This window comes from Rutidosis leptorrhynchoides, chromosome 7 (genome assembly GCF_046630445.1).
Source record: "Rutidosis leptorrhynchoides isolate AG116_Rl617_1_P2 chromosome 7, CSIRO_AGI_Rlap_v1, whole genome shotgun sequence".
NCBI classification, from domain to species: Eukaryota; Viridiplantae; Streptophyta; class Magnoliopsida; order Asterales; family Asteraceae; genus Rutidosis; species Rutidosis leptorrhynchoides.
In genome coordinates this window covers 111871312-111886716 of record NC_092339.1, presented here as the reverse complement: position 1 = coordinate 111886716, position 15405 = coordinate 111871312, and the positions used below count along the sequence as shown (strand labels likewise).

General features: G+C 32.1%; 2 protein-coding genes and 1 long non-coding RNA gene across 5 annotated transcripts; 1 reads left to right on the top strand and 2 right to left on the bottom strand.

Annotated features, from left to right (window-relative positions):
- Nucleotides 1-994: 994 nt before the first annotated feature.
- Nucleotides 995-2844, bottom strand: LOC139856974 (uncharacterized). Its single transcript, XR_011762278.1, has 2 exons — nucleotides 2765-2844; nucleotides 995-1190 (listed from the first exon to the last, which is right to left on the bottom strand). It is a non-coding gene; the product is annotated as an uncharacterized lncRNA (long non-coding RNA).
- A 2580-nt stretch (nucleotides 2845-5424) lies between these two features.
- LOC139859519 (uncharacterized) lies at nucleotides 5425-8393 on the top strand. The gene is made up of 2 exons (XM_071848300.1): nucleotides 5425-8275; nucleotides 8386-8393. Exons 1-2 carry the CDS (start codon nucleotides 5425-5427, stop codon nucleotides 8391-8393), a joined length of 2859 nt encoding a protein of 952 aa, XP_071704401.1.
- Nucleotides 8394-10024: 1631 nt separating this feature from the next.
- LOC139857977 (serine/threonine-protein kinase/endoribonuclease IRE1a-like) lies at nucleotides 10025-13678 on the bottom strand. 3 transcript variants are annotated; one of them, XM_071846823.1, is made up of 7 exons: nucleotides 13535-13678; nucleotides 13031-13253; nucleotides 11529-12867; nucleotides 11201-11376; nucleotides 10830-11076; nucleotides 10386-10707; nucleotides 10025-10291 (listed from the first exon to the last, which is right to left on the bottom strand). In XM_071846823.1, exons 3-7 carry the CDS (start codon nucleotides 11900-11902, stop codon nucleotides 10160-10162), a joined length of 1251 nt encoding a protein of 416 aa, XP_071702924.1. In that variant the 5' UTR covers nucleotides 11903-12867; nucleotides 13031-13253; nucleotides 13535-13678; the 3' UTR covers nucleotides 10025-10159. The 3 variants fall into 3 exon arrangements, with proteins under 3 accessions (XP_071702924.1, XP_071702925.1, XP_071702926.1); XM_071846824.1 differs by having other exon boundaries at nucleotides 13557-13618; XM_071846825.1 differs by lacking the exon at nucleotides 13535-13678 and having other exon boundaries at nucleotides 13031-13490.
- Nucleotides 13679-15405: the final 1727 nt, after the last annotated feature.

The following is a 15405-nucleotide window of genomic DNA, read 5'->3' as shown; positions in this document are numbered from 1 at the left end:
CATGTAATCATATATGTTAAATTCTGCAATCAAGAAGTTTATTGTTTAAAGGGAAAATGAGAGAGGCATAATACCTTGTTTTCATCCTTATCCTTAGTCTTGTTAAAATGATCTGTTTACGTTTCTTTTCTTCCTTGAAAGATTCTGCTACTTCCTAATTATTGTATTCAGACCCTCTGCCATACACAAATTCAGACATCAAATACAATTACAAAAAAGCCAACTTACCTTTTTGAATCGTTTGAAGTTCAAAACTTCATCGTTTGATAAGAAAGAAATAATCCAATAATAATATGTAGAGTAACTGTAAAAACTTGAAGATTACCTTATCTGATGATTTCAAAAGAAAACGTTATCCACATAAGCAATTTTCTCGAGACTCGGGGTCAGCAACTTTTACGGGGACTCCTTCTAAAGTTCAGGTAGGAACGTAGCTGTCAGGGAGAAGAGTATACATATTTGTAACATCATCGCGAACAGAACTATTTGAATATGTAATATGTAAATATAAATATAAATCAAGTATGAAATAAAGATAAGTCGATACTCACGAGCTGCAACTCGGGATTTCAGTGCCAATACGTTTATCTGCAAGTAACTAAATACGACACATAAACATGTTGTTATACAAGTCTTTGAATAGCATAAACATATACTCCGTAGTAACATAGTCCGTCATCGATAAATATGTTTCATGATCTCTCTCTAGCCTTTTTCGAATCCATTGCTTCATGCTCTATTTTCACACAACAACCTCAATCCTTACAGGTATTTGGTTATAATAAATAGGTACTTTCAAGAAATAGTTACAAGTTTTGTACGTATCGCAAAAGATTTCCTCACAGTAAAAGAACATACATTTAGTGGGTTCATCAGGGCATCCTTTTTGTTGGCTGGTTCGAACTTTTACTTAAGTTGTAATTAGGATTGACAGGTGGAGTACTAATGTTATACTAATTAAAGATGAATATAAAAGTAGTAATAAATAAAGTGATTATGAGCAACAAAATAACACACCACTAACCTATGGATGAGATCTTCTCTTGAATTTCTTTTGATCGAGCGGGTCCCAATTCACAAAGAAAAAACACAAACAGAATAAAACTCTAATCCTCATTTCAGACGATTTCATCTTTATATTGTCCATGAAAATCATCGCATCAATGACTAATTAACAATTATATCACATCCTACATAACAAAAAAACAATAGTTATGCAACTTTAAGAACCTCATTGTAACTCATCAATCAAGTCAATCAGTACTCATACATAGACTATCAATATTTTTCAACAAACATGTGTACTCAGATTACCTTTTCGTCCCACTTTATATGTCCCTCTGCTAAACAAAACAAAACCGCAATAATCATTTTAAGATATATATATATATATATATATATATATATATATATATATATATATATATATATAATATATATATATATATATATATATATATATATATATATATATATATATATATATACACTAACATCATCGCATGTATGATCGATCTTGTCCACTTAAACCAAAGTCTTTAACATATGTTATCATGGTTATCAGCACCTTCATTAGTTATTAGTTTTTTTTCCAGCAAAATTTAATTTTCCCAATGTTCAATTACTAAGCTACCTCCTTGCCACAATTGTTGATGATCTAGGTTAACCTAAAGCTATACAATTTAAGAGCTTTTTATATGCCCACTTGTTTTTATCCATGTATAGCTGACGAAATGTCTCTTAGACAATATAGCATCAACTAATTCAGCATTCAAAGATGCAGTATTATCAACAAGAACATGTGTGCATTGTGGGCTCCATTTATTACTTACAGAGGCACCTGCAGACAATATAATAACGCTGTCCATCATCGATATTTATGTTCCGTGATCTCTCTCTAACGTTTTCACATCTATTGTTTCATGCACTATTTTCACACAACCTCAAATCTCATAGGTATTTGGTTATAATAGATGGGTCATATTCAGTTTATTGGTTATGATTAGCAAGTACTTCTAAGAAATAATTACGTTCTTTGTACTTATCACAAAACATTACTTCATAGTAACAAAACAAAAATTCAGCGGGTTCCAATTATAATATGATTAAATTAATATATTTTGTGATTATGAGCAACAAAATATCACACCACTAACCTATGGATGAGATCTTCTCTTGATTTTCTTTTGATCGAGCAGGTTCTAATCCACACAGAAGAAACACAAACGGAATGAAACTAACCCTGCAGGTAGCACACAAAAGAAGCTAAGCTATCTTTTATAATGGTTTAATTTTAAATGTGAGCAAAATTATTTTTACAAGATCAGAAGTAGCCATCTAAGTATCACATGAAGAAAAAAATAAATGGTGTTACGATTGTAGGTGTACCTGTAAGTAGCATTACCGGTTCCAAACGAAACAAGGTCAGAATCATCCAAATTTGCCTCCTTATTTGGAAATTCATGAACCTTTTCTTTTAACCCAACCGACTTCTTAACAAATGTTCCGTACTTCGAGCAATCTCTTATTCTCATTTCAGACGATTTCTTCTTTGTATTGTCCATAAAAATCATCGCATCAATTACTAATTCTGCGTGGACCCGTGAAACTCATTTATCTTTATTAACAATTATATCACATCCTACGTTACAGAAAACAATAATAATGCTAAATTAACAACCTCATTGTTACTCATCGTTCAACGTAATCACTGAACCCATGAAACTCCATCAAAATTTTCACTAAGCATACTAATTTAAATTACCTTTTCGTCCCACTTTATATGTCCCTCTGCTAAACAAGTAATAACTTTCTTCCCCTGCGAATGAACGTAACCTCAGTACAGTCGAAACAACGATAATCATTTCAAGATACATAATAACATCAATCATGGTTATCAGCACCTTCATTAGTTATTAGTTTTTTTCCCAGCAAAATTAACTTTCCCCAATGTTCAATTACTACCTCCTTACCACAATTGTTGATGATCTAGGTTAACCTAAAGCTATACAATTTAAGAGCTTTTTATATGCCCACTTGTTTGCTGTAACATATATAATCAAGACAAAAATATTCAACTACGATGTGCACACTAGTTATTCGAAAAAATGCCACTGAGAAATGTACACTGCAAAATTATCATGTTTCCGATTTGAAAGATGCGCGAACTTAGGTTATTTTGAAATATATCTTAGCTAGACCGATCTTGTATATTTTGTCTTTGTTTGACTTTTCTTTTGGAATTTTTTTTAGAACTCATTTTTAATGATAATGTAGGTGAAATGAGAGTGTTGTTTGATAATGATAATGTTTGAAATTAACAAGTTCAGGAGCACGCGCTTCGCAGCGGAACTCCAAAGCAGGTTCTGATGGTAAATCCAGTGTTTGAAAAAAAGAAAAAACCAACGTTTATGAAAGGTGGACTCAACTATTTAGTTTTTTTTTTAAAATCATCTGTTTTGCGAGTAGTTAGTTGCGTTGTGTTCGTAAAATTATTTCGAGTTCAACGGTATTATTGGAAAAATTTAACTCGCGGCGAGCGAGAAGATATGGCCCTTTGAAAATTTGAATGGAGTTTATTTAAGATTTTTTGTGAGAATTTTGGTTTGACATTTTGGCCCCCTGGTTGGAGGGCCGATTTGTATTTTAACCAAAGTTGAAGGGTCATTTTGAAAAATCAAATTTTAGCATTAAAATAATGTTATAAATAGTAAAAACATAGTTTCTATTGAATATATTTATAATTATAATATAATTATAATGTATAAAATATATGTGGGATATAGATATGTATATATAGTGTAAAATAAATAGATTAAGAAAAACGGAAAACGTATTCAACAATCAAACTAGCCGTTACCCTTTTTTAGGTTTTTTTTTCTCAACTATCAAATTTTTAACCGTTACACGGTGATGGATTGTGCGTGAGAAAGAAACAAAGCAGGGCGATGATTGTGAAAAAATTGATGTTAGCTAATTATATATAGTTGAAATGTATTTGACACTATTTTCTTTGACTTCAAATGACTCAATGAGCCTACAGTTTTGTTGCTATTGCTTATGGTCTAGACAAGAAAGGTAGTGAAAAGAACATTCTTGTGTTCGATTTTGGTATCTTGATAATGTATTTTTATGTAATTATTCAATAACTAGTGTTTTTTAGCAAATCCGTGTTTTCTGTGAAGTAATAAATTCTAAAGATTGTTTTCTGTTTTGTTTGTTAACTTTGATATTCTTAGACTATGTTTTTGGATTGTAGTTTTTTTTTTATTGTTGTTGTTTTATTAGTTTGTTAAAACATTGTTGTTTACTATTTTGCTTACTATTTACATGTTATCTCAATCACCTAACATCCTTAAGTTACACTTTTCCGTAGATGTAGATATACATATATATTTATATAAGATTCACATTTTTGTTAAATAATATTAGTCAAGTAACATATCGTTTGTTGAAATACATGTTTATATTTTTCAATCTCATTTGTAACTTGCTTTGGTTTTGTGCAGATTTGTAGATAAAAGTGTAGAATGATAGATATTGGACTTTATGCTTTGGACTTCTATCTTTTGGATTAATGCTTATTGGATTAAAGGTCTTTTGGGCTTAAAGCAATGTTTTATTAAGGGTAAAAGCCCAAGATTGGTGCCCAAGTTATTCAAGATATATAAAAGCCCTTATCTGTAGCCGATCAATTCATTCAGTCATTCTTCACACATCAAAACACACACATACATTCAGCTGCTCGTGATCTCTCAATTAGGGTTTTCATATTATCTCTGTATTGTGAAGATTCAATTATCTTGAATCTATTCTGCTGTTGAGTCTTTTATTCTTGTGTGTAATCTCTACAATTGTTCAACATAATTTGAACAATTGATTATTGTGTTTTTCGACTGATTCATAGTTTTAATATAATTTGTTAAAGTTTTGTTCTAAGATCTGGTGAATAGATTGTTATTTTGTACATGGTATCAGAGCGGAATCGAATCTACAGCTTGTTCTTCTCAATCGATTGGCGATTTTGTTGAGATCTGAAATTAGGGTTTCGACAATTTGGGGGTTTTTTCTTTTCTGTAGTCGTCTCATTGATTGGGTGATATTCTTGTAGAATCGAAGGTGTTTCTGGATAGAATAGATTGCTAAATCTATTCTTGGTGTTCTTTGAAACCCTAATTGACAATTAGGGGTTGTATTCACTGCTGCTGCTTCTTTTCTTTTCTTGTGCACTTTCTTCTGGATTATTCGGTTACTTCTATCCCTTCTTTATCTATTGAATTGAACTAACTTGTTTTTCTGTGTAGAAGAGACATAAACTGTGCCCAACTCTTGATCCCAGTTCTTGAAACTGGTGAATACCTGATCAAGCACAGTTGTGTATTAGGACTCTCTTTATCTTTTTATTATTTGTTTGTTTGTTATTCAATGGGTGATTCAGGGGGTACATCAGATAATCCTATTTCAAAGTTGGATTTCAATGATCCATTATTTTTACATCCAAGTGATATAACTAGTACACCTATTATTACCGTCAAATTACTTGGAACTGAAAATTTTAGAGTCTGGAAATGTGCTATGACTCTTGCTTTAAAAACTAAAAATAAGTTTGGTTTTGTTGATGGTTCTATTAAAAAGAATGAATCAAATGAAGTTTTAATTAAACAATGGGAAAGGTGTAATTCTGTTGTACTCTCATGGATTCTTGGCTCAATCTCAGAAGAACTTTATTTGGGTCAAATTTTTTCAACAGTTGCTTCTGAGATTTGGCTTGAGTTAAAAGAGACTTATGATAGGGTTGATGGGGCTATGGTTTTTAATCTTCATCAAAAAATTAACTCATTAACACAAAATGGGAGTTCACTGTCTGAATATTATCATACACTTAATTCACTCTGGAAACAATTTGATGCTATGGTTGAAATACCTGATAATTCAGATGAATTAAAATCACATCATCAAATGATTAAACTTATGCAGTTCTTAATGGGCTTGGATGATTCCTATCATTCATTAAGAAGTAACATTTTAACCACTGAACCATTACCTTCTGTTAAAACAGCATATTCTCTTATTTCTAGAGAAGAATCTCACAGAATTACATCTCAAAATACCTCCAAGAAGCCTCATGTTTCTGCTTTCAATTCTAAAATGGTGACAAATCAATCTAATGTTTCAAATACTCCTATTAAAGGCAGAGGTCCTAATCCAAACCTAAAATGTTCTAAATGTCAAAAGATTGGACACACAATTGATAGGTGTTATGAAGTGGTTGGTTATCCACCTAATTACAGAGGAAAAATGGTTAATAATAAAATCAATCATAACTATACACCATCTTGGAATAATAATAATAATAACAATAATAAAAATTTTGCTAGTAATTCTGCTGCTGCAGATACTTCTTCTCAAGGCAATATGCCTTTCTCTGAAGAACAGATTTCTGTTCTTATGTCTCTCCTCAATTCAAGGAGTTCTTCAAATGATCCTAAAGCCAATATGGCAGGTATTGGATCTTGTTATTCTTGTTGTTCCAATTTTTCTAAATCTAATATGACCAATCTCAGCTCAGGTTTTCCTAAACTTAGCTGGATTATAGATTCTGGAGCAAATCAACATTACACAACTAGTGAACATGGTCTTAAAAATGTTATTGATATTTCTGATTTAAATCTGGCTGTTGAACATCCAAATGAATCTTTGGCAAAAATTTTGAAAATTGGAGACTATTCTGTATCTTCTGATATTACTTTTTTTGATGTGTTGATTGGTCCAGACTATCTTGTTAACCTAATGTCTGTATACAAATTAGCTAAAGACAGTAAAAAGTTTATCTGTTTTGATGAATTCAATTGCTATATTCAGGACTTACCCCACAAGGGTGTAATGGGAAAGACATTGGGGACTGGTAGTGTTCATGGTGGTTTATATGTGTTTGACAACTTGTCTGTTTTAGGTAATTCTGCTAATTCCACTATTAATACATGTTTTTTAACTAAACACATGTGGCATAATAGGTTAGGTCATTCTGCAGAACCTGTTATGCAGGTTCTAAAGGACACTCTAGGGTTTGGCAATGATGTTTTTTCTCCTTGTGATGTATGCCATAAGGCAAAACAAACAAGGGATCTTTTTCCTTTAAGTGATCATATTTCAACAGAAATAGGTGAACTTATTCATCTTGATGTATGGGGACCATACAAAGTCACTACTAGAGAAGGATTTAGATATTTCTTGACTGTTGTTGATGACTTTTCTAAATCAGTTTGGGTGTTTCTTTTATCAAATAAGAGTGATACTTCTGAAAATATTATAAACTTTGTTCATATGTTCAAAAATCAATTTAACAAGTCAATCAAAGTTTTTAGGAGTGATAATGGTACTGAATTTCTTAATCATACTCTCTCTAATTTTTTAAAACAAAATGGTATTATACATCAAACTTCTTGTGTTTATACACCACAACAAAATGGAATTGAAGTCATTAATACTGATGAAGGTTTGAATCTATCTCAAAGAAAATATTGTCTTGAGTTAATTAATGAGTTTGGTTTATTGGCTGCTAAACCTGTTAACACTCCTATTGATGCTAATGTGTCATCTTATAAAGGGGAAAATGAAGAAATCATTAAAAATATGTCTGTATATCAAAAATTAGTTGGTAAGCTAATTTATATAACTGTGACAAGGCCTGATATTAGTTATGTTGTTCATGTGTTGAGTCAATTTATGCATGCTCCTACTGTTTCACATTTAAAATTAGCTTTTAGAGTTTTGAAGTACTTGAAGGGCTGCCTAGGTAAGGGTATTTCTATCAACAAAGGTATGAAAAACTTTGACATTACTGCATTTGTTGATTCTGATTGGGGCAAGAACTTATTGGCTAGAAAATCTATTACTGGCTTTTGCTTTTGTTTAGGAGATTCTTTAATCTCTTGGAAAAGCAAAAGACAACCAACTGTTTCAAGGTCCTCTGCAGAAGCAGAGTACAGAGCAATGGGTGCTGTCACTTGTGAATTGATCTGGATTTTAAAACTTCTAACTGAATTGAAACTTAAGAATTTAATCCCAATGAAAATGTTTTGTGATAATTCTCCTGCAATACAAATTGCAGCAAATCCTGTTTATCATGAAAGGACAAAACATTTTGATATTGATTGGCATTATGTAAGAGACAAGGTTTCAAGTGGTGTTATTAAAATTGAAAAAATTAATTCTAACCTGAACACTGCAGACTTGTTTACAAAGGGATTAACTTCAGCTCAACATAATCTTTTTTGTAATAATCTTAATTTGAAAGATATATTTACAAATTAGATTGAGGGGGAGTGTTGAAATACATGTTTATATTTTTCAATCTTATTTGTAACTTGCTTTGGTTTTGTGCAGATTTGTAGATAAAAGTGTAGAATGATAGATATTGGACTTTATGCTTTGGACTTCTATCTTTTGGATTAATGCTTATTGGATTGAAGGTCTTTTGGGCTTAAAGCAATGTTTTATTAAGGGTAAAAGCCCAAGATTGGTGCCCAAGTTATTCAAGATATATAAAAGCCCTTATCTGTAGCCGATCAATTCATTCAGTCATTCTTCACACATCAAAACACACACATACATTCAGCTGCTCGTGATCTCTCAATTAGAGTTTTCATATTATCTCTGTATTGTGAAGATTCAATTATCTTGAATCTATTCTGCTGTTGAGTCTTTTATTCTTGTGTGTAATCTCTACAATTGTTCAACATAATTTGAACAATTGATTATTGTGTTTTTCGACTGATTCATAGTTTTAATATAATTTGTTAAAGTTTTGTTCTAAGATCTGGTGAATAGATTGCTATTTTGTACATCGTTAAACAATTTTCTTCTATAAACTCGTAATTCTACATGTCCTTTCAGTGTCTAATAATAGTATATATTTGAATGTAGTTTTTCTTCTTCTTTTGTTAGTGATTTAAAACAAAATGAATTGTATAAATCTATCAATTAGAACCAAATTTTATTTTCAGCCATATATTGAAGTCATTAGAGATTACACTAAGAACAATATAAAGATTAACATATACATTTATCAAAATTTTTGTTTGTCACATTGGAGAATTATGCTCCATTAGCAACAATTACACGTTTTTATGGCTGGATTTTCTTATGTGATATAAAGCCTATTGTATTATTACTACACGTTTTTTGGAACCATCTTGAACATAAATCCATCACATGGGTCAAAGTCAAATGGAACTAACGTTAGCAGCCAAAAGCCCAAAAAACAAAGGTGGTCTTGGAATAGGGGGATTGAAATCAAAGAATTGGAGTTTGTTATGTAAATGGCGGTGGAGACTTAACTTTGAAAAAGAAGCATTTTGGAGAAAAACGATCCGCTCAATTTATGGAGAGACCGGAGGTTTTGCAGGGTGGTAGAAGCCAAAGAATTGGTGGTCATGTTTGGCATAACATAGTTAAAACTGGTTGATTGGTGGATAAAGTCCGGGATTAACTTTTCCAATTCCTTTATTCGCAAGGTCGGTCAAGGTAATGAGGTTCGTTTTTGGACAGACATTTTGGACCGAGAGGCGTAACGCCATTTTAAAGGAGGATGTGTTGCAATCAACAATGATGCTTTCTCATCTTTGGATAATGAATCACAAAAAGAAATGGTCGATTTCTATGGAGGGCTGGAAAACAAATGCCAGGGAGATAATCGTATTGGATTTATGGAGCTGTTTATTTCGTTTTCAGGCTGAATTTGAGTTCATGTGGCCGTTTAGCTGTTTATTTATTTCGTAGCTTGTTCCCCATTGATCAATTTGGTGTTTGTTTTTAGCCTCTGCTTCTTGCTGGCTGCTTAACAATTTTTGTATGCCCAATGGGCCCTTTGGTGTCTTAATTAAATCAGCCTTCAAAAAAAAAAAAAAAAACAAAAAGAAAAAAAAAAAAAAAAAAAATTTCTATAGATATAAACATAATGGTTTTAATTCCACAATTGAGATATTCAAGAATAGAAGAAGTACAATTGAAATGGAACAATCACTATTATAAACATTAGTATTGTAATTTACAATGTACACACATACATTGTAAATTTAAATTTACAGTTAGAGAGATCATATTTACATGAATACAACCCAAATATAGGAGATATAATAATAATAATTATACACTAGGCTTACAAGTACCTACGGAACCAATCTTCTGTAATGCAGTTAGAATACATAACCTTGTATACCTCCATCAGGAATTCCGGAAACCTACTTGCAAAATAATCGTCAACGCCGTCTGGCGAAGTTCCCAACACCACCTGGGCCGGGTACAAGATAAACATAAACGTGTCAAACGAAGTAAAAACCAAATCTAGTATAAAGAATTTTAATAAAATTGTTAAAAGCAAAAACCTGAATAGGACTTGGTAGTTCTTTGTAGTGATTCAATGTGTTTCGAATTGCACGCAACAGTTGTTCAACCTTATTGTAGTCGTAACCCTTCCCGTGCCTGTGTTGTACGAGGTGGTTGATAAGAAGGCCATTGACTTTTTTATCCCATCCTTCTCCACGCAAGACTATTGAAGCTCTGGTTTCTAGTGATGTGAGAATAACAGATTTACTTGCGCCGTATTCCATTATTACCCTGTCACTTGCTTCTTTCAGAAATGACGTTCGTGTCTCCGCGTTCCAAAACAAAGGATGTTGCAACACCTCTGAAGCTTTTGGCCTGTCACTATTAACATTAGAAAACAAGAGTAAATTGATGAGACCCCACATATAATATTAGAGGCAATTGCAAAAACTAGTGTTAGTTTGAACAGCAGCTTTACATGTAAAGGAATAGTAAAGTTTTACCTGAGTTTGGAAATTGGTTTTAACAATTGAGTGATGAGATCAACGGCTTCAGGAATGTGCTCGACTGAGGAGAGGTCGAACTGGCCTTTGGTAATGTTGTCATCACGTTCAAAAGGTTCACCAAATGGATGTCGGCCACAAGTGATGCAGTAGAAGATAACACAACCAAGGCTAAACATATCCATTGCTTTTGTTTGGCGTCCATGACCAAGCTGTTCTGGTGCTTTCCATCCTGAGCTGCCACATCCTGATGTATATACAAACTCATCCAGTATAAGATAAATATTATTAAATGCACCGATAATAATGTAGATATACAAACAATTTCATTTGAAACAATATCACTATACATATAAAGCCTGTATATGTACCAGTAGCTTGATCTCCCAATGAAGACATGTTTTCATCAAGGCGCCTGCTTATGCCCATGTCTGATAGCTTAACACATAGGGATTTGTATTGATTAAGTATCAACACGTTGTTCGGTTTCAAGTCCCGATGAATGATACCCAACTCATGTAAATGAACGAGCCCAGATACAATATCCCTGTTACAACAGAATCACACACATTAACAAAAAAAACATTCATACATCCTACATAACCAAAAAAAAAAAAAAAAAAAAAAAAAAAAAAAAGAAAAAAGAAAAAAATAGAGTTAAAAACATTTGACATTAGAAGTAATTGCTTGAACACGCACCTTAGTAATTTCAACAAGATAGGGGACGGGTTTCCATTTGGATACCACAAAACCTTTATCAAATCTAAGCTTATTTTGTGATCTGGTATAACCCTTGCCTCTCGAGTGTCATCAGCAGCATCATCCTTAAAAGCGTCTAAGTATATCTGAATAAGATCGTAGAGGCTACAATTACAACGTTCCATTGCTAGATAAATAAAGTCTTGATCATATTCCCTTCCAAAATAACGAACAACATTTGTATGACTATCAGAAGTAGTGAGATTATCTGTTTCTTTAATGGCAACATCTTTATATTCCTTGACAATTCGTTTCACAGCAACGTTACGACCATCATATTTTCCTTGATAAATTATTGTCCCATTACTTCCCATCGCAATCACTTTGTTTAAAACAATTAGTTTACCAATCGAACGCCCTCCTTCAATGTCACATTCAGTTGGTGTTTCATTCACAACCTCTGCATTCCCATTATTGTTGTTATTATTATTATTATTATTATTATTATTGTTATTGTTATTGTTATTATTATTATTATTATTATTATTATATTATTATTCCTCCTCCTCCTCTTCTTCTTCTTTTTACCAGATTTTACATCCTTTAGAGTACGATACATAAAAACGCCAATGGTAATAACAACAACAACTGATATTATGAAGAATACTATTCGTCTATCAGCAAGTACACTTACTCTATAACTAGGTTCACTTAAATCTAGTGGCCCCGAGATATTTGGGTTCTGTTCATTGTTAACCAAAGAAGACACCGTTTGAGTCTTGTTATCGGGTAGTCTATGCTCATTTGATGGGAGTAACAACAAAGGAATTCTATGTTCAGCTGCCACGTCAAACAATTTAAAAGAACCCCATATACGAGGGCTACACAGCCGATGGACAGCTTCTTTTGACTCCCGTTTCAAGGGCAACGAAAAATTATCATTATCACCAGATATGAAACGAATGTCGTAATGCAACGAAGGATACAAGCAATGAACTGAATTCGGATTTTCTTGACAAAAGAAAGAGACATCATTGTCTGCTTCCGGGTTATCCCAAAACAAGTAGTCAGAGTTGTCAGAGTTTTCGGAGTTGCCAGCAATCGATGACGGAAAATAACCTGTCGTCATGAGAATGTCTGCGAAAGAATACTCGTCTCTAGTGATGGATTTTTTAACGATAGGATTTGAAGTAGCAGTTGAGTTATGATGAACTCGTATTATATTGCATGTATTAGCATCAACCACAAATACAGTAGTCTTTTTAAATCCTAGAAAAACTCCGCCCTTTGATATAAGTGGCCTGTTGATTGTGAATTTCTTTATACTAACATCCTTAGGCTGCAAAGTACGAGTAGTTAGTTTTTTCCCCAAGAAACACGGTACAAGTATTTATTTACTACAAGTATTTAGTTGCATAGATAACATGAGCAAGAAAGCAAACTAATTTACATAAATCAGCACTACAGTGTACCTTCACAGATGAAAAATGTAAGAAATTTACCTCTATATTAGGGCCTGCATGTGAAAATAATTTCGATCCATCATCACAATCTATATGAAAATTCCCTACAGATAAAAACGCGTACTCCTTTTCGTCATCATAGTTTAGATATGAACAGGGAATTGGGGCTCCGGATGCAAATGACCAAATAATCTTCCCAAAATCCCGATACACCATATGGGTTGGACCATCCGAGGAAGCCAGTAGAACAGAGTCACAATCACTGGTTAAAAACAAGTAAATGAGTGTATGAAAGACAATTATGTATACATTAACCAGTCAGATCAACACACTTCAAAGTAACATTTATGTACACCTAGTGACTCAAATAAATCATGATCTTTTATCAAACCACACCCAATTATTAACCTTTTAACAAAATTTTGATATTAATAACTTTCACAATGTTAAAAAAAAAAACTTTATTAAATTTAGGGTTTATGCATGAAATTAATTAAATATAATACTCCGTAATAAAATAGAAAAAATATATATAAAACTTACTCTGGAAATGATAAGAGATTACGTCTAGCTGGCGGTTGCTTGACCTCTCCAATTCCCAAACTTTGACCCGATCCGAAAAACAACAACAACAACAGCGATAGCAGAAAGAAATTGGAAGATAAAATGTTATAATTCATTTATTTATGGTTGAATTTATGCCTGCTAGAAAATTGAGATGGTTGGTTGTAAGCTATGACAAATGAATGATAAATTGAGGTTTTGGAAATTAGGGTTTTCAGCAACAAATTATAAATCTATACCATCACAATGCCCGTTCGAACAAAAAGGACAAGAAATCGACTCCAAACAAACAATTGGAGACCAAATGATTAAAATTTATAAAACACTAATTATTTTGAAAAATCAGAACGATTAATGAGAAGAGCACTGGATCTATAGCCTACAGCTTTGATAAATGGTAAATTCAAGTAATCTTACACGAATTTAATAACTTTTAGATTAAACAAACAAAAATCAACTACAATATCTTCCAGAATGTGAGATTTCTCACCAAAACTTCTCAAATGCTACTTAGAAAAATTAATCAGAATACAAAGAAAACAATCAGAAAACTTAAACCATCAAGATGAAGATTTAGATAAGAAAAATACGCTAGAAGGAAAGGAATTTCTCTGTTGAGAGAAGATTTTGTGCAGACACTGAATAGTTGCTCAAAACCCTAGTAAGGCCTTCTGTTATATATCCACTTTTTTAATACTGTACATTTGTTTGTACAGTATATATACACTGTACATTTGTTTGTATAGTATAAGTAGGGATGGCAATGGATCGGATATGGATCGGGTGAGGCCGTATCCATATCCATATCCATTTATTTTTTTTACTTTTCATCCATCCATATCCATATCCGTCGGGTGAAGCGGGTTAATGGATAATTATCCATATCCGTTTAAATTTATTTTATTTTTAACAATTATAAGCGGTGGTTCACTGTATACGATCAAAAGTAATATCTTTAATAGTTTATGCGACCGAAAGTCACATTTTACTAATCTATATAACAAATATTTAATAGATAACCTATTAAACGTGTAAAGATATCGACATTTAAGTTGCTTACATTTAGTTACATGGAATCACAATTGAACCACCAAAGTACGATAAATACATTTGATTATTTAAACAAAACAAAATATAAGAAGAAAAGTTATATTTTTAGAGAAAATAAATATAAAGAAAGATGAATATGAATATAATTAATGAAATAGCACTACATAAATGATACTAATTTGAGTGATAAATTTATATATTTAGTTATTTCGGGTGAAAGCGGGTTCATCCATGGATGAAATTTTTTCATCCACATCCATATCCATATCCATTTAGATCATCCATATCCACGAATAATCGGGTGGATCGGATGAATATCCACTGGATCGGGTATCCATTGCCATCCCTAAGTATAAGACTTTACATTGTACTTTTTTTTTTTTGTTCAAAAAGAGTAATTTGTCTGTAATATTCAGTTTCTGATACCAACGTTCTATTTCTGTGTTACCTGAGTAGAGGTCCTATTAGATTTATTTTTTCTTTTTATTTTTTATTAAATTAAAATTAAATATGAATACAAAGTATATTTTATAAAATAAAATGCATATAAAATATAAACAACGTCACACATTAATATTTCATAAAATACAACCATTATATAAGTTAATATAATTCAACAATACATAAATTCAACAACACTTAAAATCTAACCATTACATAAATTAAATTATAAAATAAACTAGTTCGTAGTGCGAAATGTGAATGGAAGGTTCCAAATATGCTCAACTAGATGATTGGTTAGTTAGTCGTGCACCGTCATATCCCTTATCTCTCGGATGATAATGTCTTGATCTCGTCCT